Source organism: Chelonoidis abingdonii, chromosome 5 (assembly GCF_003597395.2).
Source record: "Chelonoidis abingdonii isolate Lonesome George chromosome 5, CheloAbing_2.0, whole genome shotgun sequence".
NCBI lineage: Eukaryota > Metazoa > Chordata > Testudines > Testudinidae > Chelonoidis > Chelonoidis abingdonii.
Genome location: NC_133773.1, coordinates 42148899 through 42172945, shown reverse-complemented (window position 1 = coordinate 42172945; position 24047 = coordinate 42148899). Strand labels below are relative to the sequence as shown.

General features: G+C 41.7%; 1 protein-coding gene across 1 annotated transcript in view; it reads left to right on the top strand.

Annotated features, from left to right (window-relative positions):
- Nucleotides 1-24047, top strand: part of TNIP3 (TNFAIP3 interacting protein 3) — a 123388-nt gene that overhangs the window by 73946 nt on the left and 25395 nt on the right. The window contains exons 4-9 of the mRNA XM_032762526.2: nucleotides 6059-6145; nucleotides 8045-8125; nucleotides 11448-11513; nucleotides 12811-12942; nucleotides 18315-18443; nucleotides 22756-22875. Coding sequence (XP_032618417.2) covers nucleotides 6059-6145; nucleotides 8045-8125; nucleotides 11448-11513; nucleotides 12811-12942; nucleotides 18315-18443; nucleotides 22756-22875 — 615 coding nt within the window. The remainder of the gene's footprint in view (nucleotides 1-6058; nucleotides 6146-8044; nucleotides 8126-11447; nucleotides 11514-12810; nucleotides 12943-18314; nucleotides 18444-22755; nucleotides 22876-24047) is intronic.

The window sequence follows — 24047 nt, the reverse complement described above, 5'->3', positions numbered from 1 at the left end:
CACTCCCCCTTTTAGTAAAGGAGGCAAAATACAAGTGTAATGATGGACAATTCCTTGAAGAATGGACTCAGGATTGCTCATTGTGTCCCAATGTGCTGAGGCTGCATTAGCATTATCCACCGAAGGTCCAGGGCTACGAGAGCTAGAGAGTGACTGGTGCCCCAAGTGGTTACTACGCTGTCATCTCTTGGTAAAACCCCGGGAGTGGAGAGTGAAATTTGAAGGCAAGAAAGTGAAAGGAAATGCTTGGTGTGGTCTGTCCTGTGTATTATGACACTGACTGCATTATGAGTTTGGTACAGAGATCGCTCTTTGAATGTTCTTCTTTGATAGCTGAGCTGGCTGAATGCTAGAACAAAACAGAAGAATCATTATTTAACAAATAATGGCAATATTAGTCAAATATTGTATCTTATTATTATGAAATTTACAAAAAATGATATTGGAAAACAATGCACAGAAACATTATTCTAGATCCTTTCTTCAGGATTTATTTAATTATGAATTTAAGTTGCCATATTTTAACAAGATCACAGTTTTAGCCCTTCAGCTGCTAAAATAAGCATATGTGTTTATGGGAATAACCCTCAGAATACCAATACTAATTCTGAGGGCTCTGAACTGAGGAACAGGTACCAAGTAAACACAGCTCCTATCTCATTCTCCACTCTGAGCCTCACCTTCCTCCAGACTCCTCCTCCTCTCTTTAATAAGACCCTTCTATGACATTCTGGGGTTTGATCCAGATGCCTCACAATGTTTTGCTGCTGTAGGTCCTACCTCTGTTGTTCATAAACAGCCTGCAAGCAGGCAGGCCACACACACATGCCTAGTGTCTGTGTGTAGCCACAGCTCTGGGCCAGCACTTCTCATTCCAGCAGCCTGTCGGCAAACTCCAGCCACACACTGACTTCCAGAAGCCCTGGTTACCACTTGCAAGGTGACCCAAATATGGTTCCAGTCTCAATTTCAATTTGCTTCCCCAAAATGTGTGTTCTGCACTGTCCAGCCCTCTCCTGGGCATATTAGGTCTATTCAGACGTATTAAGTCCATTGTGCCTCTAAGGATACCAATATACAACAGTTTGACACCCTAAATGGAGTTACCCCCACAGTTGACAACACTGGATTAGTTTTGAATACAGAATAAAACAAGTTTGTTTAACTACAAAGAGGTTTTAAGTGAGTACAAGTATAAGGCATTAAAGTCAGAAATGGTTACAAGAGAAATAAAGATAAAATGCTTCCTAGGACTAAAACTTAACAAGGTAAGCTTGGTTCAAGATAAAATTCTTGGTTGCTCCCAGCAACGGGTCTGGGCAAATTTCAGGTCAGAATCTTTCCCAAAGTCAAATGGGTTTGTCTCTTTTGTCTTCATACGTGAAAGAGCAAGAAATGGATAGGGAGACATAACTTGGGGTCTCTTTGCTCTTCACTTTTATAGTTCAGTCACCATTTGAAATTCATTTTCCTGCAGTTTGCTCCTAAAGTAAATTCCTGCTGTGAGGTTGGAGTCAAGGAGTCTGGTGGTGAAAGAGGTTCCAGACTGACCAGTGAGTTATTAGTTTTTAAATGATACCTCACAAGGCATAAATGATACCTCACAAGGCACATTTTGTACAAAGAGTGTTACACTGGTGTGCAGAGTGGGAATGCACAGATTCATTCAGTCACACTTGCCTACCTCTGTGATCTGCCAAAAGTGGCTAGACGTCCCATCCCTACCCCATGAGGCCTGCTTTATTTTAAATCAGGGATTAACATTACCTCAAAGAATTGCCATGCTTGCCATTACCTGATGATGGAAGTTCATGCAGCTCATATCTATTTATTTATTCCTTCTCCCCCCAAAAACTCTCCCTTCCTCCCTGCCCCACTCACTGCAGACTAACCTCGGAGCCACCTTGGAAATCTCTCTATCCTTTGACTGAGACAGTTGGTGGCGAACTTTAAATGATGCCACTCTGCATTTTGCCAGTTCCTGCTTGACACACTATCTGCTACCTCTCCTGTTGGTTCCTAGCCCAAAGAACTGACAGAACATAGAACTGATTTAAATTAAAATAAGTTGTTCATTTTTTTTTAAAGAATAGAACGTCACAAGAATTTTTCACAAATTTGAAATACATAATATTGCACAAAAATATTTCATTAAAAGTTTAAATCTGAAAGATTTTGACCAGTTTTAGCAGAAGAGGGGGTAGGGCATATCTGCAGGGTGCTGTTCTGAGCATGGGGAGAAGAGGTAGGGTCAGTTGAAACTCACTGCAGCAGCTTCTTCCAACTATGAGATAACACACCTGCAGTACAGTGTACCCTAGAAGTCTCCCCAACGCCCTCATTGAAATCCTCCGAAATCAGATTGACACAAATGTATTAAACACTAGGGGCTTAGTCAGCATCTTAAAGTTAACCCAACTTTCCTGGAAACTGGTTTGAATGAAATTATGGTAGCAATTTTATGAATTCCAGCATGTTAATTTCATTTCCTAGCTGAGTTTATTTCAGTGCTAATAGCATTAACACAGTGAGCTAACACACAAGCATGCAGCTGGAGCTGGGGATTTTCCAATTGCATTCTCACTATTAACATGCACTAGCAGTGTGCTTGGCATTATATAACAGATAAAGACAGCCCTTGTTTCCATGAGCGTATAGTCTATAACAGGTATGAGAAGGCACGCTGGGAGACGATAAGATGATCTTATTAAGGGGCTTTCCCAGTTTTGTGTGTGTAGGGAGACTAGAGCTAGTTGGAAGAAAAGTTCCAGTTAAATGACTACTTGTTTTGAAACTTAAGCTAACAAGACTGTAAAAGGCCCAGAAAAAGATGAGAAAAGCCCAAAATGTTTTGATTAGTCCAAAATAAATATTTTATTCCCTTTTTTGGTTTGTGAAAATTTGAGATTTTGTCCTTTTGTCTTGATTTGGGATTGAACAACATTCATGAGTCAGGACAGTTTCCCACCTAGCTCTGGTGGGACACTCTCCCCTCTCCCTACTTCTTGTCCCCCTCGTTCATCAAGAGATCTGTTTCTTGACTCTTTTTAAAAAAACTTTTCCATAAGGAAAACTACTACTTCCTTTCTAAAGGAAGCCATCATAATTAATGGATCAATGCTATGGCAAGCATTCTGATGCCTTCTAACTATCTATGAATGATAAACAGGCAGAACGCAGGTCTACAGGACATGTGATTTATTCACTAATGTACTGTGTGACCGTAGACATTCAATCACTCTGTTGCTCTATGTATAAAGAGGGGATATTACCCACTTTTGTAAAGCACTTTGAGACCCTCAGATAAAAGAAGCCACAGAGGTACAAAGTCTGTGATTTACCTGATTATTTGATATGTCATCTTCATTTTGAGACCTTTTCACCACCACAGGAATCTCACAGTTAAATCATTGCTGTCTTCTTCTGTCCAACTTCAAACTGGTGTGAAATATTTTCATGGAAAACCAATTGCTTTTATGCATACTGCAATCCTGTAACTTCCTGTGATATATCTGCAGTGGCACATATTGCCAATTTTATGTGGTTTTCCATTTTCCCTGGTATTATTGACAATACAAGGCCAAATCCTGCTAGCCTTGTTCACTGAAGTAATACTGTTGATTTCAAGGGGGCTACTTATGTGAGTAAACTGATCAGGATTTGAGCAAGCTGGGAATCATCTTTGCTTCCTCCCTCCTCTCCTCTTTTAGTCTGTGGCTGAATCCTATTTCTTCTTCCTCCACAACATCTGAAAAATTGGCCCCTTCCTTTGTAGCCTGAGGGCCAAATCCATAACCTAGTCATTTTCTGCCTTAACTACTGTAATCTCTACTAAGGTTCTGTTGTAGTTAAAATTAGAAATCGACCTAAAGCTGGCGCAGTGCTGTGGCTGGTGGAACAAATAATGTACTAATATCCTGGGATGCTAGCTTAGGAACAATCTGATTTTCACACTTGAACATAGATGAGGTCTCAAGGTACAACACAGAGTCAGGAGGCTAAATTAGTTCTTCACTATAGCATCACCAAAGTCGTAACTGTAATCCTAAGAACTCATATTTGCCCAAAAGATTAAGTAAAAACAGCTCAGAATGAAGGGGGTCATCCCAATGTTAGTCTTTGATCGAGTCAATATTTCAAGTGCCTTCTGCTTCAGAGTGCTCTCAGGCCCCTTGAAATATTCTGTTCATTGGCCATAACCAGATGTCTAAAGCTCCATGATACAAACAACAACATAATCTTGAGACAAAATTATTGCAGAATTGTGATCAGTACAGTGTGTGCTCTGTAGCTTTAAGACAATTACTCACTGACTTGAATTTTAGGCAAAAAACTATACTTTCACTGCTCTTCACTTTACAAAGTCCTTTTTGCCATTCTTGTCATTTCTATAAACCTTTAAATATTTATTTATTTATTTTACTTGGTGGTCAGAATAACTTCTGTATACAATCCAAAATGTCCCTATCAAAACAAAATCTTTTTCCTAATGCCTTGGTTGTACCCTACTGGATCCCTGACCACTTTAACAAAGTTGGAAAACTGACCTGTTCAACTGGACAAGACAAGGAAACAAACCAAGATTTCAGGAAAAATTGTTTTGCTGTTTCCCAGAAAGTCATTTTATTGGTGAAGATTTTAATCAAGAAACTTTGGTTAGCATGCAGAATCTTGTACATGGTTCAACATGTGCCAAGAAAAACTAGAGAGGAATAAAAAGCCCTTGAGACATATTCCAGACAATATAAAGTTTAATCCTGATGACTGGATTGTAACTGAAGTGCAGTTATTGTTTGTGGGAAGTTCCATTTCACTCAAATGGAGCTTGAGATTCTACAATACAGACATTGTTTCATCATAAATTACCAAGCAGATGTCTGGCGCTCAGCTGTAAAAAGTCCGGTGTTTCACCAAAAGTCTATAGTTAGCATAATTCTTTTTTAGTTGCAGGTTTTTACAAGGAACTATGTTATCTTAAATCAATTTTCATATGATTGTTTGTTCCTTTCCCTGAGAAAAACCTATTATCTTCCCACAAAAAGGAACAAGGGTTTTTTTCTTTTAAATTTTCTCTCCAACACCATCATTATTCAGAATTTTTAGACTAAAAAATGTTACTTTATATTTGTCTAGTGCTTTCCATCTAAAAAACTCAAAATGCCTTAGAAACATTTAATTATGTGTCTCATTTATGAGATTAGGTATGTATAGATGTCTCTATTTGCAGACTAAGACATAGAAGTTAAGACTAAAATGATTAAACTTGTATACCTTAAATTGGGCATCTAAATCCATATTGAAAGAACCTGATATATGACAAGAACTGGAATGATTAGGCCCTTAAAGATAATAAGAAAAACAGCGTTGTAGCTCTGTATCTTTGCACAATTATAGAGCTATTTCAAGGGGGGAAAACTCACCCTCAGGCTGTAAAAGCAAGAACTGCTGCATGTGTATTTCACTGTACTTATTGTTCTTTTTGCTAGGTATTTTCTTTCCCATAGGTTTTACAGGATTGTTGGTATTCTCCATTAAGTGGCTCACCAATTTCTCTCTTATAAGGAAATACAGTGTGTCTTAATGTCACGTCAGAAAATGCTTACATTCAGGCAAGCCAAAGGGCTTGGTTCCAATTGGAAACAGATATCTCTGGTACTGGGGAAAAGAAAGCCATGTCCCTAGAGCTATTTATTGAAAGTTTATTTTTCCTTCCCTTATCTTTGCCAGTTCCTCACCCAGGGGAGAATCAACCAGTAAAGGAAGGGATTGCAATTTACATACCACACTAAACAAAGCCCTTTCCTGTCTCATACGTTAGTCACAGAGAGCATGCTTGAGACATTCTGGGAAGCCCCTGTATAGAAGGCAAAAAAGGTTTAAATCAGAGTTCCATCACCTATATCTTACTCCGTGTTGCTTCCACAAGCGCTCAGCTAGTTGGGAACATTTTCTGTGAAGTTTTTAAGACACATGTTTTAATAGAACTTTCTTCTTCCCCCCCTTTGGACAACCCCACCTGCTTAAAGTACATATTTTATTTGCTTGCCTTCTTTTAAAGACCTGCAGTAAAACAGACATCCAAAGCCTCTTTCGACTGCCACAGACAGGCATGAATGGCCCGGAAACTTCAGCAGACCAGTTACAGGTAAGTGAGCATTTCTGATGGGGAGCAGTATCAGTGGCATGTTTGTTTGTTTGTTTAATGGAAATGTGCAAACTAATTAGACATTTAGAGCTATCACTTTGTGGATGGATTATCATAGGTTTGTGTGGTAAAATAGTCTTGTCAGAATGAATGTATTCTGTTCTAATGTACGAAGGTGATACTGGAATGCTATAGATCTTTTAGAACCTTTTTTTAGTCTTTAATTTTTTTTCTTTAAGAATCTGATCCTGGGCATGGCCAATTGCCATGGTAACAAGGCAGCTTCTTGCAGCACTGTTAGCTATACCAAGATTTGAGCCACACGCACCAGCACATTCTTTGAATTTACTAGCATTGTGTTTCTCTACTGGAAAGTGTGAGCTGTGACATTTAAAATCAATCACAATTTGTCCTTAAAGTTATATATATTTATCAATTGAATAAAAAGAATATGCAAAATGTATTGGGTAGCTTTTGAGAATTCTGTATTAGGCTGTGCTTCACTTGCCTGGGCTGACAAGCTGTGCCAGCTCAGCGGCGCCTGCAGTGCAGCAGGGCCACAGCAGCTGGCAGGAGTGGGAAACTCCACTACCAGTGGGTTGACTCCATGAGCAGGAAGCAGCAGAGATAGATCGTGGGCATGGGGAGTGAGAAGCTCCCCCGAGGCCAAGCTCCATGGATGAGGCAGTGGCACTGACATAGGTTGGGGAGGAGCAGCAAGGGATTGGGTCACAGAAGGGTGAGAAGGATTGGGGGGTAATTAGTCCTGGCAGCACCACGGAGGAAACAAGGTAAAGACAATGGAAACTTGGCCAGCAGCTAGACCTTTGCAATCCAACTGGAACCTGACAGAGTCCAACTACAAGTGTTGGGATTGGGTCAGGAATGAAAACAACTTGATATGCTTGGACTTGAGTTCAGGTTGGCTATGGTCTAGTCGGATACAGATCAGGCTTTAAAATTTGGTCCTAGCAGACCTCTAATTGACAGTGCAGTTTTGGTCTGAAAACCAGGCTATTGACTGGATATTTGGTTGGGGAGGAATTGAAAACAACGCTTTCAATGACCAAGCATTTGACATGGCCAATGTGCTTTTCTGTGTTATGTATATTTATTTCAATTACAATTCTGTTTCTACATGCAGCTAGTGTGCATCATGGTTTGTTATGAAAACCTGTGATAGCTTCTTGGAAGTTATGATCTATTGAGCTAATAATATAAAAATGAGGATTTGCCAGAAACCATACTGGTTACCAATGACCTATGAAGTATATTTTGAACCTATTACGGGTCTAATTATGAGCCCACTCCTGCAAACACTTACTGCTAGGAATAATGCTTACTGTGCTAATGTCCATGAGTGAATGGGACTATTCATGCCTGCCAGTATACCTAGTGGTAAGTGTTTGAAGCACAGGACCTTTATTAGTTGTGAGGCAGGCAAACAATACTTTAATACATTGTATCTTTAAAATAAAAAGCAAAATATGAATGTAGAAAGCTGAAGAAAATCATTAGACTTTTGCTGGCTTTTGCAAGCTGCTCTTTTAAAGAATTGCCCTGTAACACAATATGATACACAATGGGCTAAAATCTCAGTTGGTTTATATTGGCATAGCTCCATTGACTTCAGTTGGCCACAATTCTCTTTTCCGCCACAGAGTAAGCAAGCCTCAAAGTGAGTGTAAATTACATTTTTGTTCAATTTTTAAGGGCTTTTTGCCCTTAAAGGACAGTAGTATAAATATAGCACTTAAATGTCCCTCTTCAAATTGCTTTATAAACATTAATATAATAGACAAGTAAGGTAGATAAGTGCTCTATAGGATAATACTGAATTTGGGAGTATTATTTAGAAGGATTTATTTTAAATATTGTTTTTTTTCTCTCCTTTGAAAGTGTGCTTTACTGACAAAAAAGAAGATACCAACAGATACCCTTGAACAACAGATCAGAATACTGGAAAGACAGAGACAAGAGGTAACTGATTGTACTATTATGAAATTATAATTTTTGGTCTCCCAGAGCAGGAAATCATAGGGCTCAAATTGTTACTGTTGCTCACACTGATTAATAATTACTTCTCTAGCAGTTCCTCCTCAGTCAATGGCAGAATCAGGGCCATGATTTCTTGTGGAATGCTAGTCCTACATTCTGGAACCAAAATATTCTTGCCTCACAGTTTGTCGTAAAATAAGGTCCCAATCCTTCAAACACTTATGCGTATACTTAACTTTCTGCATGTGACTAAAGCCATTGGCACGTTTCACATACATAAAGTTAAGCAAGAACATACATGTTTGCAGAATTGGGGCTGAAAACACACTAATAATGTGCTGATATAAGGTGGCGTAGCCAAACTGAAGGTTAATGATTTCTTGAACCCTGAGTAGGGATTTATAAGTGTCATAAACAGATAGTTAAGGGTTAATGCCTCTTTTGCCTGTAAAGGGTTAAGAAGCTCAGTAAACCTGGCTGACACCTGACCAGAGGACCAATAAGGGGACAAGATACTTTCAAATCTTGGTGGGGGGAAGGCTTTTGTTTGTGCTCTTTGTTTTGGGGGTTGTTCGCTATTGGGACTAAGAGGGACGAGACATCATCGCAGTGCTCTCCCAAATCTTCTGAACCAGTTCCCTCATGTTTCAGACTAGTAATAACACAACCAGTTCAGGCGGTTAAGTATACTTCGTTTCTCAAGCTTGAAATTCCTTTGCAAGATTACCTCGTTTTCTAACGTTAACCTAAGGCAGAGGGGTCCCGGGCAATAAACTGAATTACCATAAGATTTCCATCACTGATTTACAGAGATCTTTTTACCCTTTCTTCTTTATAAAAAACCTTTTGTTCTAGATTCCTTTTTTAAATCCAGAGATGGGATCATGACTCACCAGGGTGGGGAAAGGAGGGAATGGTTATGCTCCTTTTTAAGAATCCAGGGGGTTTGGATCTGTGTTCACCAGGGAACTGGTGAAGTCCCTCAAGGCTACCCAGGGAGGGGAAAGTTTTGGGGGGACAGGGAGTGATCCAGACACTGAAATTCTGGATGGTGGCGGCGATACCAGATCTAAGCTAGTAATTAAGCTTAGAAGTGTCCATGCAGGTCCCCACATCTGTACCCTAAAGTTCAGAGTGGGGAAGGAACCTTGACAATAAGACATTAGTGTAAACTTTATTGATGCTCATAGTAATGCCAAGGGGTAATGTTGAGCAACAACAAATTGCTTATTGGGTGTCTGACTCCTAGCAAACTGGGAATGTTTCTTTTTGTGACCATCCTAAACAGTGATCCATGTATGCTGGATCTCATGATGCTTCCAGGGGGCATATCTGAGGAGTGTAAACCATTTGTGTGGGTTCACTGCTAACTTTTTATATGCCAGTTACGTGCATGATTAGGGCCCTACCAAATTAATGGCTGTGAAAAATTCATAGTGGATCATGAAATCTGGTGTCCCCCTTGAAATATGGTCTTTTATGTACTTTTATCCTATACTATTCAGACTCCTCAGGGGAGACCAGTGTTTCTCAAACTGGGAGTCTCAATCCAAAAGAGGGTTGCAGGGTTATTTTAGGAGTGATTGCAGTACTTCCACCCTTACTTCTGCACTGCTGCCTTCAGAGCTGGACAGCGGGAGAGTGGCAGCTGCTGGCTGAGGGCCCAGCTCTGAAGGCAGCAGTGCAGAAGTAAGGGTGGCAAGCCAATACCATGCCATCCTTACTTCTGCGTTGCTACTGGCACTACCGCTGTCTGGCTGCCCAGCTCTGAATGCAGCACTGCCACCACCAGCAGCGCAGAAATAAGGGTGGCAATACTGCAACCTCCCTACAATAATCCTGAGACACTCCGCTAAAATCCTTTTGGGTCAGGACCCCTACAGTTACAACATTGTGAAACTTAGATTTAATATCTGAAATCATGAAAGTTAAATTTTTAAAATTCTAGAACCGTAAAATTGACCAAAATGGTCCATGAATTTGGTAGGCCCCTATTACAATAAAAGCCAATCCCTGTTAGGGCGACCAGATGAGAAGGAGAAAATATCGGGACACTTCGGGGGAGGGGTCTGTGCTGGCAAAGCAAAAAAAAGCCGCGTGCTGCCAGGGGAGGAGGGGGTTGAAAGGTGAGTGCTGCTGGCAGAGAAGGGAGGGGAAAAAAGGCAAAGTGTTGCCGGTGGAGCAAAATATCAGGACAAATTGCGTTCCAGCCAAAGATCGGTTGGAACGCGGGCAAACACCTAAATATCGGGACATCTGGTCATCCTAATCCCTGTTCACTTTATATATGGAAATAGTCTTGCTGAACTCAATGGCACTTTCATATGAGTAAGGCAAGTGGGGTTTGCAACATCTAAAACTACACCTATCACATATGCTTAGCAAGATATAGTGAACTTTAAACAAGGAAAAAATTGTATGTAACTTCAAAAAGAAATTAGGAGTGGTAGTTTATTTGCATTGCTACTGTGTTAAACATGAGTCACTTGCAATTTACTGCTTATCAGAGTGATGTAAATGTCACTTCTTTCACAACTATTTGGTTGTGGATGGGAAAAGCCTCAGTTTATGGGCTTGTCTATGTTACCCGCTGGATCGACGGGCAGCAATCGATCTAGCGGGGGTCGATTTATCGCATCTAGATGTGATAAATAGAGTGCCAAGCGCTCTCCCGTCTACTCTGGTACTCCACTAGGATGAGAGGTGCAGGAAGAGTCGACGGGAGAGCGTCAGCCATTGACTTACTGCAGTGAAGACACCACAGTAAGTAGATCTAAGTACATCGACTTCAGCTACATTATTTATGTAGCTCAGGGGTTCTCAAACTGGGGGTTGGGACCCCTCAGGAGGTTACATGGGGGGGTTGCGAGCTGTCAACCTCCACCCCAAATCCCGCTTTGCCTCCAGCATTTATAATGGTGTTAAATATATTTAAAAGTGTTTTAAATGTATAAGGGGCGTTGCACTCAGAGGCTTGCTGTGTGAAAGGGGTCACCAGTACAAACGTTTGAGAACCCCTGATGTAGCTGAAGTTGTGACCCCTCCACATCCTCCAGTGTAGACCAGGCCTAAATCTCCACCTTGACTGTATTCTGGAATGCAAATATCAAAGAAATGAAAGACATGTCACAAAGGTTGTCAGCCTTTGGACTTTCTCTCCTTGAATGTAAGTTGTCCACAGATGATGAGGAGATGCTGAACACCTTTGTTACCTTCAGGATTAAAAAATTAGTCAGTTTAAATGATGAAATAATGCACTTCAGGCAAGTGTTGCTCACTGAGAATTACTGACTGATAATTGCAGCTGCTGGAGGTGAACAAGCAATGGGATCAACAATTCAGAAGTATGAAACAACACTATGAAAAAAAGGTAGGTTTGATTGTTTCTATTGGGCTCTAAAAGTGCCACCAGGTGACAGCAGCCCCATCCTTAGATACAAACTAGACTACAGGTATAATTCGAAAAATAACATAAAAACATTAGAATTCTATGTCCACCCCCATCTCCCACTTAATGGAAAATTTGAGAGTTTGAACATAAAATAGCAAGTAACGTGCATATGGGTTTTCTGGCAATCCGTTACTGGAGCTAAGGTTCAAAGTGGTGTTTGAAGTCCTGTGAGGATCATTGTGGTCATCAAAACAAGGGTCCTCCATAAGATCATGAAAACTCTGCCCACTTTAAGCGATGCTTCCCTGAGAATTAATCTGCAGGTGTGCAGTGTGTGCCAAAGGCACTAGATCTGCAAAACCACAGCTCCAAATGCCCCTGTGCCATCCCTTATGCTACCTTCTAGATTGGTTTATGCATGACCAGCATGGAGATCCCCTTTTTGGTACGCCTGGTAGGGGGGCTTCACTAGCCCTAATACCTGGGTGGATTTTACTCCGTGAGAGGCTATACTGTATAAAGAGCTCTTGTGCTTGTATTTTAAATAAATACTGTTACTTTTCTTTTATTAAGAATTTTGTTAAAATAAGTAGTAGTCTCTTCCTCCCTCTTTTCACATACTGAGGTATTTATGCCACAGACATTTCTTTTGAAAACAGCATAATTAGTTGGCTAGCAAATTCAACTGCCTGAGTGGAGTTTCTTCTTTTAAGTAAATAATCATAATGTCCATCAGTGTCTGCCTCTAACTGCCTTATAGGAAAAAGAAATTCCAATTTATTTTTGTTTTCTACCAAAAACAAAATGTTGATTTTCCCCCACCACCACACAGTTCTTTTCTGAATTGCTTATATACAGAGAGAATACAAATGACTTGTTTCCGTCAGTGCATGATCATTTTGCCCCCAGTTGGATTATGAGGCTCATCTTTGCTGAAGGAGCCCATGATGGGGAAGAAAAAAGAGCATTAAAATGGGAAATCTGTAGAGGGGCTGCTCCTTAACTGATGTAAATTGGCAGCTAAATCATTGAAGCTAGTTGGATTTACAATAGCTGAGGATCTGGCCCAGGGCCAGAGCGCTTAAAATTTTTCTTTAGATAGAGACCTGAAAAGGTGGGGAGAGAGGAGGATCTTATTTTTGTACAAACGGTTCTGGCTCCTTCTCTGTGTCTAGATGAGTACTGAAAGGTTTTGAAGGAGCCTGGGGCATACTGCACCACTCAGTGTCCTCTGTCTCAATCACCCCTGCTGTGACTGTGTGTGATCATTTTACAGGTCGCAGAAGTGAAAGCGAGACTGGGTGCATCACAGAGGAGTATCAGCGAGCTGGAGGAAGAAAGGCACCAGAATCAGCAAGAATGTGAGAGGCTGCAAGCCCTAGTCAGAGATGGACCGCTTCAGGAAGTGGTAGGAGGATTGCACTTTACCTGCTTGATTGTGTGTGTCCATAGAGTTACATGGGGTTTGCTCTAGTAAGAGATACAGTGTGGGATGAATTACACCAGTGAGATAAAAATAGAGTATCAGGTTCCTTGCTTGGAGGTGGTATGCTCCTGAGGAGGTGGCAGATCGGAGATCCATCTCTAGAAATGCAAGTGATTCCTTGTGGCAGTGTCACTCCGGAAGTTGACAGAGGGCTGATGAATAGAGCATTTGAGGCGTGGGGGTGGAAGCATACCGATATGAATTGCGCACCTGTCTCCTCTCAAACAGATCTGTAAGTGGGTGATTTTTCTTTATGCTCAGTAAAAGAAAATGCTGAAAATAATGTCTCCAAACTGGGTGACTGGGCAACAAAATGGCAGATGAAATTCAATGTTGGTAAATGGAAAGTAATGCACATAGGCAAACATAATCCCAACTATACATACAAAATGATGGAGTCTAAATTGGCTGTTACCAAGAAAGAGATCTTGGAGACACTGTGGACAGTTCTATGTAAACATCCACTCAAAGTGCAGCGGCAGTCAAAAAAGTGAACAGAATGTTGGGAATCATTAAGAAAGGGATAGATAATAAGACAGGAGATAGCATATTGCCGTTATAAATCCATGGTACGCCCACATCTTGAATACTGCATGCAGATGTGGTCGCACTATCTCAAAAAAGATATATTGGCATTGGAAAAAAGCTCAGAAAAGGGCAATAAAAATGATTAGGGGTATGGAATGGCTGCCATATGAGGTGAGATTAATAAGACTAGGACTTTTCATCTTGGAAAAGAGACGATTAAGGGGGGATATGATAGAGGTCTATAAAATCATGACTGGTGTGGAGACAGTAAATAAGGAAGTGTAATTTACTCCTCATAACAATAGAACTAGGGGTCACCAAATAAAATTAATAGGCAGCATGTTTAAAACAAACAAAAGGAAGTATTTTTTTACACAACGCACAGTCAACCTGTGGAACTCCTTGTTAGAGGATGTTGTGAAAGCCAAGATTATAACAGGGTTTAAAAAAGAACTAGATAAGTTCATGGAGGATAGGTCCACCAATGGCTATTGTCCAGGGTGGACAGGGATGGTGTCCCTATCCCCTATTTGCCAGAAGCTGGGAATGGGTGACAGGAGATGGATCACTTGGTGATTATCTGTTCTGTTCATTCCCTTTGGGGCACCTGGCATTGGCCACTGTCAGAAGACAGGATACTGGACTAGATGGACATTTGGTCTGACCCAGTATGGCCGTTCTTATGTTCTTACTGTAGGAATTTAGGGATACATACACAAAATGCTTAAGGATAATTTAGTGTAGTAAATATATTTGTGTGTTTAACAGAACATGTTTTCAAATAGATATAAATTTTTTAAGGAGCTCTTTAACTTACTACTGTTAGGCCCAGTCCTGCAAACACTATCTGGTATAGTGCTGACTACTCTGAGTAGTTCAATAGTAAACACACTATGCGCAGTAATACGTGTTTGCTACCTCAGGTCCTAAGATCTGAAGTCAGGTCAGGGTTCTGTGTTTTTCATGCAAAACATTATGACATGAGACACTGACGCAGTTGGAGGAATGCATCACTTCCACTATACCTATATTAATGTTTGTTATTGGCTGCCGTAAGATAACTCACATCTTTGCACGTAAAGTTTTTCATCCCCTCTTTTAACATTTCAGTGGTAGTCTCTAGTCTTAAACCCTGATTCAGCAAGGTACTGAAGCATGTGCCTAACAAGATTAATCACATACTTTAAAATTAGGCATGTGCTTTAGTAAAAGCACTTCCATCAAGAGTGTTTTTGCCTTTTTAGAATTCACTTTCCACAAATATTTGAGGAATCCAGTTCACTGGCATGAATGTGCACAGAAAGTGAATATCAGTATTCACCTCAAAAATTGCTCCTGTGTTGTGTTAAAGAAACAATTCCTTCTGATGTGTGTGACCAATTACAGCTAAATGATATGGCTCCAATTTAGAATATTAACAGTCAGCTTCACAGAACAAAAACTTTAAAAAGAGATTCCCTGAGTACAGTTGAATAACAACTAAAACTGAGGAACTTGTATCTGCAAGTGGTTGCTTCATGTCCAGGAAAAACAAACCAAATACATTGTTTCCTGTAATCATTTGTTTGTCTTGCATTGTAACTTAGGCCATAGCAGTAAGGGATGCAGAGCATGATCTGCAGAGAGAATAACTGACGTTGCTATGAGTTCCACAGGTGATTCTCAAACTGTGTTTTATCTGACACACAGAGGTTGAAGAACAAAACAATTTGAGAACTAAGGAAGGCTGGTCCATGAGAGGATCTTTTTCTGATGAAGTGGTCCAAAGAATGAAATGGGTTAAAGGATGTACAACACAGTACTACACAACTTAGCAACATCCTTCATATACACATCAGATAGTTTGCAGAGTTAAAATAAAACACACATAAAGTTTTAAATAGATACTAGAAGGAGAGTAGCATTAAAAGGGTGTTATCCAGGGACAGAAAAATATGTTTTTCCAGTGGGATCTGAAAATGGATAGTTTGATAAGGCAAAGAGATGAAAGGTTTTCCCAGATAACCAACAGCTGCAGAAAAGATTCTCAGATCAACAGTGGTAAGGGTGAGAGAAGGGACTGAGAGAAGGTCTGTGTTCACATGAGAGTATGAGGAGAGAGAGGGATAAGGGTCAATGAGTTGTTCTGGAGCAAGTCTATGAAGGGTTTTAAAACGAGGATGGCAGTTTTGAGCTGGAATCTGAACTGAGTAGAGAACCAGAGGAGTTTGGCTAAATAAGGTAGTGATATGGTTATGTTCCTTTGTATGTGTCAGAAGGGGAGCCCCACATTTTGCATTTGTTGGGATTTAGGAATGGGGGAAGCCTTAGAAATAATAGTAATCATTGAGGCAAGAAGAGATGAAAACATTTATAAGGATTTTTAGGATTTTTATAGCTTAACAAAACCCAAACTCCAAGTTTACTCATGTATCTGTAATTAACTAATTGGGAGATGCTCTGTTAAAATTACAAATTGATTCGAAGAAATTAAATGTTCCAACTAATTTGGGGCATAGTGATGGAATGTAGCCACGTTATCAGTAATTGTAAGCCTGCCAAGTGCTTTTTCTGTGGGTGGATGTGCACATGAAGATTTATCCTTTTTTTGGTGGGCATTTTAATACTGTACATAAAACAGTAGCTGACTGCACTGAGACACACCTGTTGCACATAAGAATGGGTTTTATGGCCCCCGGTGTGCTTGAACACAGTGGGTTTAGGTTTTTTGTAGTTTGTTTCTTTATTGTCCAAAACAGCAGAACTCAGAAAATCTCTTAATTTTATTTTTCCTTTTGTACAAAAAGTCCCAAGCTTTTAAAATTAAATTAGAAAAATGTCAAAATAACTGTGATCTAACTCAGTCTGACAAAAGCAACTCATGAGGAAAGTTTTAACCCTTCAGAGCAATATGGAGAAGCTTGTACAATACTGTCACTCTGGGAGTTCGATACTGATCTCAGCTCCACTTAGCTGTAAATCCGCTCAGTAACTGCATTGAAACCAATGGTGTTTTATAGTCAGACACCAGTAAGAGTGTAGATGTGACGTGAAATCAGAATTGGATTGTATGATTAATATGCCACTCATTGTTAATCCCTACAATGCTATCTTAAAAATAACATGGTAAAAGTGCTGTCCTAATTAGAGATACTTTCCTTAATTGGGCAATAGTTAACTGTGGTCATGCTCCACTCTGCACAGCTAGAGTGGGGACAAAGGTAACTTTAAGCTACACCTCTACCCCAATATAAAGCGGCCTGATATAACATGAATTCGGACATAGCGCAGTAAAGCAGTGCTCCGTGGGGGGCGGGGCAGGGCTGCACACTCCAGCGGATTAAAGCAAGTTCGATATAATGCGGTTTCACCTATAAAATGATAAGATTTTTTGACTCCTGGGACAGCATTATATTGGGGTAGAGGTATACTTTGGTGGCCCCTGATCCTGGAGCAGGCTGGGAGCTGATTAAGCCTCTATTGCAATGTAGAGAAACCTCAGGTCTGCTCTTAATTGTCAACTGCTGCAGGAACCATTTCATTAGCCAGGGATTGCTGGCACACTGCTCCACTCCAGCGTATGCTGGGGATAAGGTTGTAACTTTTTAATTGCACAAAACTGAACACCCTTGTCCTGCCCCTTCCCTGCTGCTCTCCCCCACCCTCACTCACTTTCACTGGGCTGGGGCAAGGGGGTTGGGATGCAGGACAGGGTGAGAGCTCCAGCCAGGGGGTGGTGGCTCCAGGGTGGGACCAGAAATGAGGGGTTCAGGGTACAGGAGGGGGCTCTGGGCTGGGGAAAGTGGTTGGGGTGTGGGAGGGGGCATGGGTATAGGTTCTGGAAGCATGTTTGGGTGCTGGAGGGAGTTCCAACCTGGGGCAGGGGGATGAGGTGCAGGGTCTGGGAGGGAGTTCAGGTACAGAAGGGGGTTCCAGTCTGGGGAGAGGGTTTAGAGTGTGAGCTCTGGCTGGGCGGCACTTAACCTCAGGTGGCTCCCAGTTGGCAGCACAGTAAGGCTAAGACAGGCTCCCTGCCTGCTCTGGCTCCATGCCGCTCCTGGAAGCGGCCGCCATGTCCAGCCCCTAAGTGGAGGAGTGTCCAGGCAGCTCTGCACAGTATGTGCTGCCCGAGCCTGCAGGCGCCACCCCCCGCAGCTCCCATTGGCTGCAGTTCCGAGCCAATGAGAGCTGCAGAGGCGGTGCTCGGGGTAGGGCCAGTGCGTGGAGCTTTCCTGATCACGCCTATGCCTAGGGGCCGCAGGGACATGCCGGTCGCTTCTGGGAGCTGTGTGGAGCCAGGTCAGGCAGGGAGCCTGCCATAGTCCCACTGCACAGCCAACAGGACTTTTAATGCCAAGTCAGTGGTGCTGACAGGAGCCATCAGGGTCCCTTTTCGGCCTGGCAACCCTAGTTGTGGACACTTCCTGTGCTGGACTATTATAATGTGAACTGGAGTAATAATCTCTCTGCAACCTCATCTGTTTTGATACCTGGCTTCAAGGTCCCTTTGTGCAACCTGAGTACATGAAGGAGTCAGAATCTGGTCTGGTATGTTGTCTTTTTTTTCCTCATCATGTGAGTAGTCAGCGCAGTGAAATATCAGCACATTTTATCGCATCAGGCTCCAGCTACCCATTGTTTTTTCTGCTGCTTCTCCTTCCAGTAGTTTGGAACAATTCCTTGGGATAACAAAAGTGCAACACATCTGCCAGATAGTCTGAAAACATTCTTGAAAAAAAAATTTCATCTGAACCTTATCAACATTTCTATATGTTTTTACATTCCAGAAAGAAAAAGAAATTCTAAATGAAGCATTGAATGAACTGAAGGAGGAGAACAAGGTCCTGAAGGAACAAAAAGCTTCAGTGACCAAAAAGAAAGAGTACTATAAATGTGAAATAAGTCGCCTCAACAAGGTATAGACAAAGAGAGGTATCAGATGGGAAACATTGGTTTAATATTTTTTGTATATTTGACCTGAATTTATTTCAAAGATTTTTGCTGCCAGATAATACCAGTGTGGAAGATCCTGGATGTTGAAAATAGGATGATAGGATGTTCTTCTCTCCTCCCATATTACTCATCTGATGTGTTGCTATGGGTGCATAGCAGTGGAACCTTGATCACTACTAATCTATGTGCCTTAGTGTGGGGAGCTATGGTTAGTGGAGACAGGAGAGGGATTATCTGAGCCCATTCTTACAGCCAGCTGCTGTTAACAGACAGTTGCACTAAGAAGGAGAATATAAATTTCCTATAGGCCAACTTTGGAGGAAGCTTTGGCTTCCCACACGCACTCTTCTGTGCTTCAGATTCCCAACCTGACTCAAGCCCCTTGTGGGTTCCTAGTCATCCTCTTGCCTCAGCAATGTTCATTTCTCAAATTCTTCTATCTGACAATGGCAGCCTCTTCCCTCCACTCTATCCTCTGATCCCTAATCCATGTTGCCCCAGACATAATCCCGTTCTCCTCTTTGCAACATTACTCCATTCGCTGCTCAGCTTTATAGAGTAAAATCCTGGCTCCAATTGAAGTCAATGGCAAAGCTCTTTTTTACTTCGGGACAAGATTTCACCACAGTCTTTTTCTCCTGGCACCCAACGACCATCCTCCTCTTGCCTTACAGCTCAGAATCCAAATCCTTTCCACCAAACAGCGCCCAGTGAAATGCTGGTTTTAAAAAGGGGGAAATGTAGTAAATGTTGAATCAAGAGATCACAGAAAGCAAGATGTGTTTTCTAACAATGTACCTCTTGGTAAACCACAAAAGCTTCCTGAGGAAATATGCTGCTCTTAAAAAATTACTGTGACGTAACTTTGAATGATGCATAGGCTAAATTCAAAGCAAGGAAAATGCATGTTGCCTTGTAAAGGAATTCGACTGAACTTGTGGTTTCTCTAGCTATCTCCAAAATGCATTGACCGGACTTGCGCAGGAACTTTGTGTGACTTCAGCTCTGAAGGTCTATTCATAAAATAATTTACTGGAACATATTGTTCTGTTTTGCTAGGGTCTTGTAGTGGGGTTGGGACTGAGGAGAAGGGAGGAAAATATTCTCATTTGGGAAGAGCTGTGCTGCCAGTGAGATACCTGTTGCTCTATAATACAGACCTCGCTGAGTGCAAGAGAGAATTGTTCTTTCTGGTTTACTTGGTATTTAGGTTCTTCTATAACTATTTCACTAGTGCACATAGAAACTGTTGTCCAGGGTATTGCCAGCCCCACGTATTCAAAAATTGAGTTTGACTGCCTCATAATAATGAGATTTTGAAAATAAATGTTTTTTATTCATTTTATGTTTTTTAAGCCTTTCGAGTTCACATTTCCCAGCTTTTTCTCCACATGATGTCTAGAAACTTCTGGGGGTGGGGGTGAGGGTGGGGGGAAAGCTGAGATTCTCACATCATCACATGACTCCGGGACCTGGACCTTTAATAAAGCACCCAATATCATGAGATTTGTTCTAAAATCACAAGAATTGGCAACTGTTCATAATTAGAAATAAAGACATTGATAAATAGAGAAGCACAGACTTATTTTGCATACAGCATAAAAACAATTCTTCCAGATGGCTTGAGAAGTAGTGTTGCCGCATATCGTAGATTGTAGCTTAATACATAAACAGTAGATTTCTCCCACCCTCCTCCTCTCCAGGTACTATAAAAATGAGAACTGTTGAGGGCCAAAGAATAATTTGTGAATTCTCCTACTGGATCAGCGCAAAATTATTTACAGCACAGATGTGTCACTAATTCTGATATACTAGGAAAATTCACAACGTTCTTCCAATTAATCTCCTCTACTTCCACCTGTGTTTGTGATGAGATGATCTGGAACTAGCACAGATCTGTGACATAAGTATTTTGGAATTGTTGCCACCTAAGAAACTAATCGAAGTTTTTATTTTAAAGGTGTATATAAAGTCAGCAGAGTTAAAATGGATATGACAAATAAGCTTTATAAGCTTGGTGACTGATTTATAAAAGGAATGAAAAAAATCAGAGAAAATGGAGGAACAATACCTCATCAAGGAACAATGAAATAAGCTCATCTTTGAATCAGAGGGCCTGAACCACTCTGTGCAAGTATATTGTCAACAAGGCACAGGTGTATACCACATGGGTGGGGGCGGAAATAAAACCAGATTTCATTCACATTCATCCCAAGCAGCTGTACTTAACAATCATATGTAAAAGAACGGGTTTGACTGGGAACAGACCAGGAGAGTGTTTTAGCTTTCAAATGTATTGTGTTCCCATTAAGCTTTTCAAAATCTCTTCCCTTCCTCCCTCTACCCCATCCCCAACTCGTAATTAAATTTTATTTTAACAAGAGTGTATACTAAGGGTACGTCTTCACTACCGGCCGTATCAGCGTGTAGCAATCGATTGCTCGGGGATCGATATATCGTGTCTCATCTAGACACGATATATCGATCCCCGAACGAGCTCCTGTCGACTCCGGAACTTCACTAACGCGAATGGCGGTAGCAGAGTCGACAGGGGGAGCTGCAGACGTTGATCCCACGCTGTGAGGACGGTAGGTAACTCGATCTAAGATACTTTGACTTCAGCTACACTATTCACATAGCTGAAGTTGCATGTCTTAGATCGATTTTTCCCCCTAGTGTAGATCAGCTCTAAAATACACTTTCAGAGAATTAGGACATACTGCTCCGGTCGGGGTGGGGGTTGCTGTAGATATTTGGCTCTCCATTAATTTTATTACTTATACACAGTAGTGAAATATCATTTCAGAATAGAATGGTCCAAAATAATTGTAACTCAGAGGGGCAGGCTGCCCCACTAAGTTTGATGCAATACAGAGAATCTATAAGTTGACCAGCTGCATGTATTTTTATACTATCTCATCTGTACATCCAACCTTATTTACACAACTCTGCACATATATGTGCCTCTCACATAGCACAACTATTGGGACAGTACTCAAGGTAGCTCAGCATTTTGGATTATATTAAAAATCCTCTCTCCTTTTTCAGTTTCCTCCTTGGGAGGCTACAGGTTATAACTATAATTTTACTGTCACTATTTCATGGAAGACAAGGCACATAATATTAACCTTCGGGTTACTATGGCCATAGTAACTCCTGCTCTGTCCACCCTCTGTCTCTCTAAATCAGTTTTCCCTCCCTTATGACCTTGTATGGGAGCTGCCCAACAGGAAGTCACTTCAGATGGACTCTACTGGGCATTCTGAGAAAATTCAGTGACATCCACATCAGGGAGTGGTTCCTCTATGAACTCCTTGGGAACCTTTTAATAGTTGGCTGTTTGATGGTAACTCTAAACAGTTTAGACAAGGAGAGGAGTCTGAAACAATTACCAGGAATTATATCTTTCAAAAATGCATAATGTTGAGACAGCCGTGGTCTCTTTGACAGAGGTTGAGATGGGACGACACCAAATGGCTATGTCAGAATAATAAAGGAATGTGACATTTGTTAGCTGGTGACAGGTTATAGAGAGTGAGGAGAAGCAATAGTTTTAAGAGGATTCCAAACCCATGAATAGCTGGAATACAGTAATCTCAAAAAAATAATGTAAGGGAAAGTAATGCAAAGTATCATAGCAGGGTTGTACTGAAAAGCAGAGCAACAGTAATACAATGGTGTAGAGTATGTAATCATGACTCCCTCTAGTGGCTGGCCATATGCACTACGCAACCTCCTGCATGCCTAGAGCTGAAGGATTTTGAACTCATGCAGTAGAAATGTGTACTTTCAGTGCTTAAAGGTCTTTGGTTCAGTCCCTGCTGTAGCCATTATTTGCTAGATAATGGCTAAATGTTTTTTAAAAAAATCTTTAGTTTTGGGAACCCATCTTTAGGAACCTACATTTTTTTCCTAAAAGTTTTTCTGGGCTTTCCAAAACTCTGATTTTTCACAGGCAAAGGCATTAGTAAATGTAAATTGGATGGACCTGCAGTGGCTCGATTTGCAAGTGCAAAGGCTACTTATGTATGCAATCTGAGCACTGAGTCTCCTGGAATGATAGTGTCCCAAACCTAGAAGCCGTAATGTGGTCATTTTGAAAATTTGGGTAATTAAATATTAGTCGCACAGTTTATACACCACATGAACTCTGTGACAATTATAAATGCAGTCAAAAGCAAGTCATGACATACTTGAATCTAGTCAGTCAGAGATGCCAACGTTGTAATGATTAAAAAGGAATTCATTTGATATGGTGAATCCCTGTTGTTGCAGGCCCTTCTGGATGCACTGCAAAAGCAACACCCGTCTGTTTTTGTGCCTCATTTGGATAAGTTTGACAGGAATTGCAACCATGAAGAGATGAGGACCCAACTGGAAGTTCTCAGACAGCAGGTGAGAATGCCTGGAAGTCAGGCTGACTGAGTTTAACACTGTACTATTTTTCCCCCTTTTTCCTAAAAACTGTGTTCTGGTTAACTTGTTATCCTGATTTTGAAAGGAGGAAGCAGTCTGGCTTTAGTCCAGATAAAATGACGCTTCTAAGATCCTGTTATCACAGTGGAATGCATTGTCATAGGATGAAATTCAGTCCTGAGGACCAGCACAAGGTCTATGACCCTGTGGGGACGGGGGATATGGGCAGTTAGACCTAGTGGTCAAAACTGGAATCAGAAGCCAGAAATCAAAGCCAGAGTCAGAGCTGGGGTTTGGATCATGCCAGAATCAGTATCCGGAGTCACACTGAGGGTCACGACTGAAGTCATAGGCAGAGAGCTGTGCGAACGGTCAAGCTGAAGCCAAAATCAGAGTGTGGTATTGAGGATCAGACCAGAGTCAGGGAACAATGCCAGGGTCATACCAGAGTCAAGAGTTAGGGTTCAGCTCAGCAGCAAATCAGGAGTTTTCTCAGTTGCTCAGACAACTTTCTGTGGTCCTTCTGGCTTAAGTCATGTGTCTGGGCCAATTGCTGGAGCTGGACATCTGCTCCAATCAGGACCGGCGCCAGGCACCAGTTGAGCAAGCTCGTGTTTGGGGCGGCAGATTCTACAGGGCAACATCCCACCCAAACCTAGGGCGGCACGGCCGTTTTATTTTTATTTTTTTGCAGCTCCAGCCGCCCAGTAAGGGGCGGCAGCATGGAGGAGGGGAGTGCCCTGCAGCAAACTCGGCAGAGCAGCCCGAGTCCTTCCCTCCCCGCCAACTGGAGCAGAGTGGAGTCCCCCCGGCAGCTGGTGGTCGGGGCTGCGTGGCAAGCACCTCGCTGAAGCGCTGGCCACCCCCTTCTCTCTCCCCCCCCGGCCCCTCCCCTACCCCCCCATTAGACCGGGTGTGCACTCTGCAGCACAGGGAGTCCCCTGGCTCTGGCCGCCCTTTAGGGTTTTATATTTTGTTTTTCTCCTGCTTTGCTGACCATGTTGTTTTTTCTCCCCTTGTCCCCCCACTTTGCTGCTCAGCCGCGCGGGTTTTGTGTTGTTCCTCCCCCCAGCTTTGCCGCTCCAGCCATGCTGTTTTTTTTCCGCCTGCTTTGCTGCTCCAGTGGGCCCCCCTCTTTTTTTTTTTTTTTT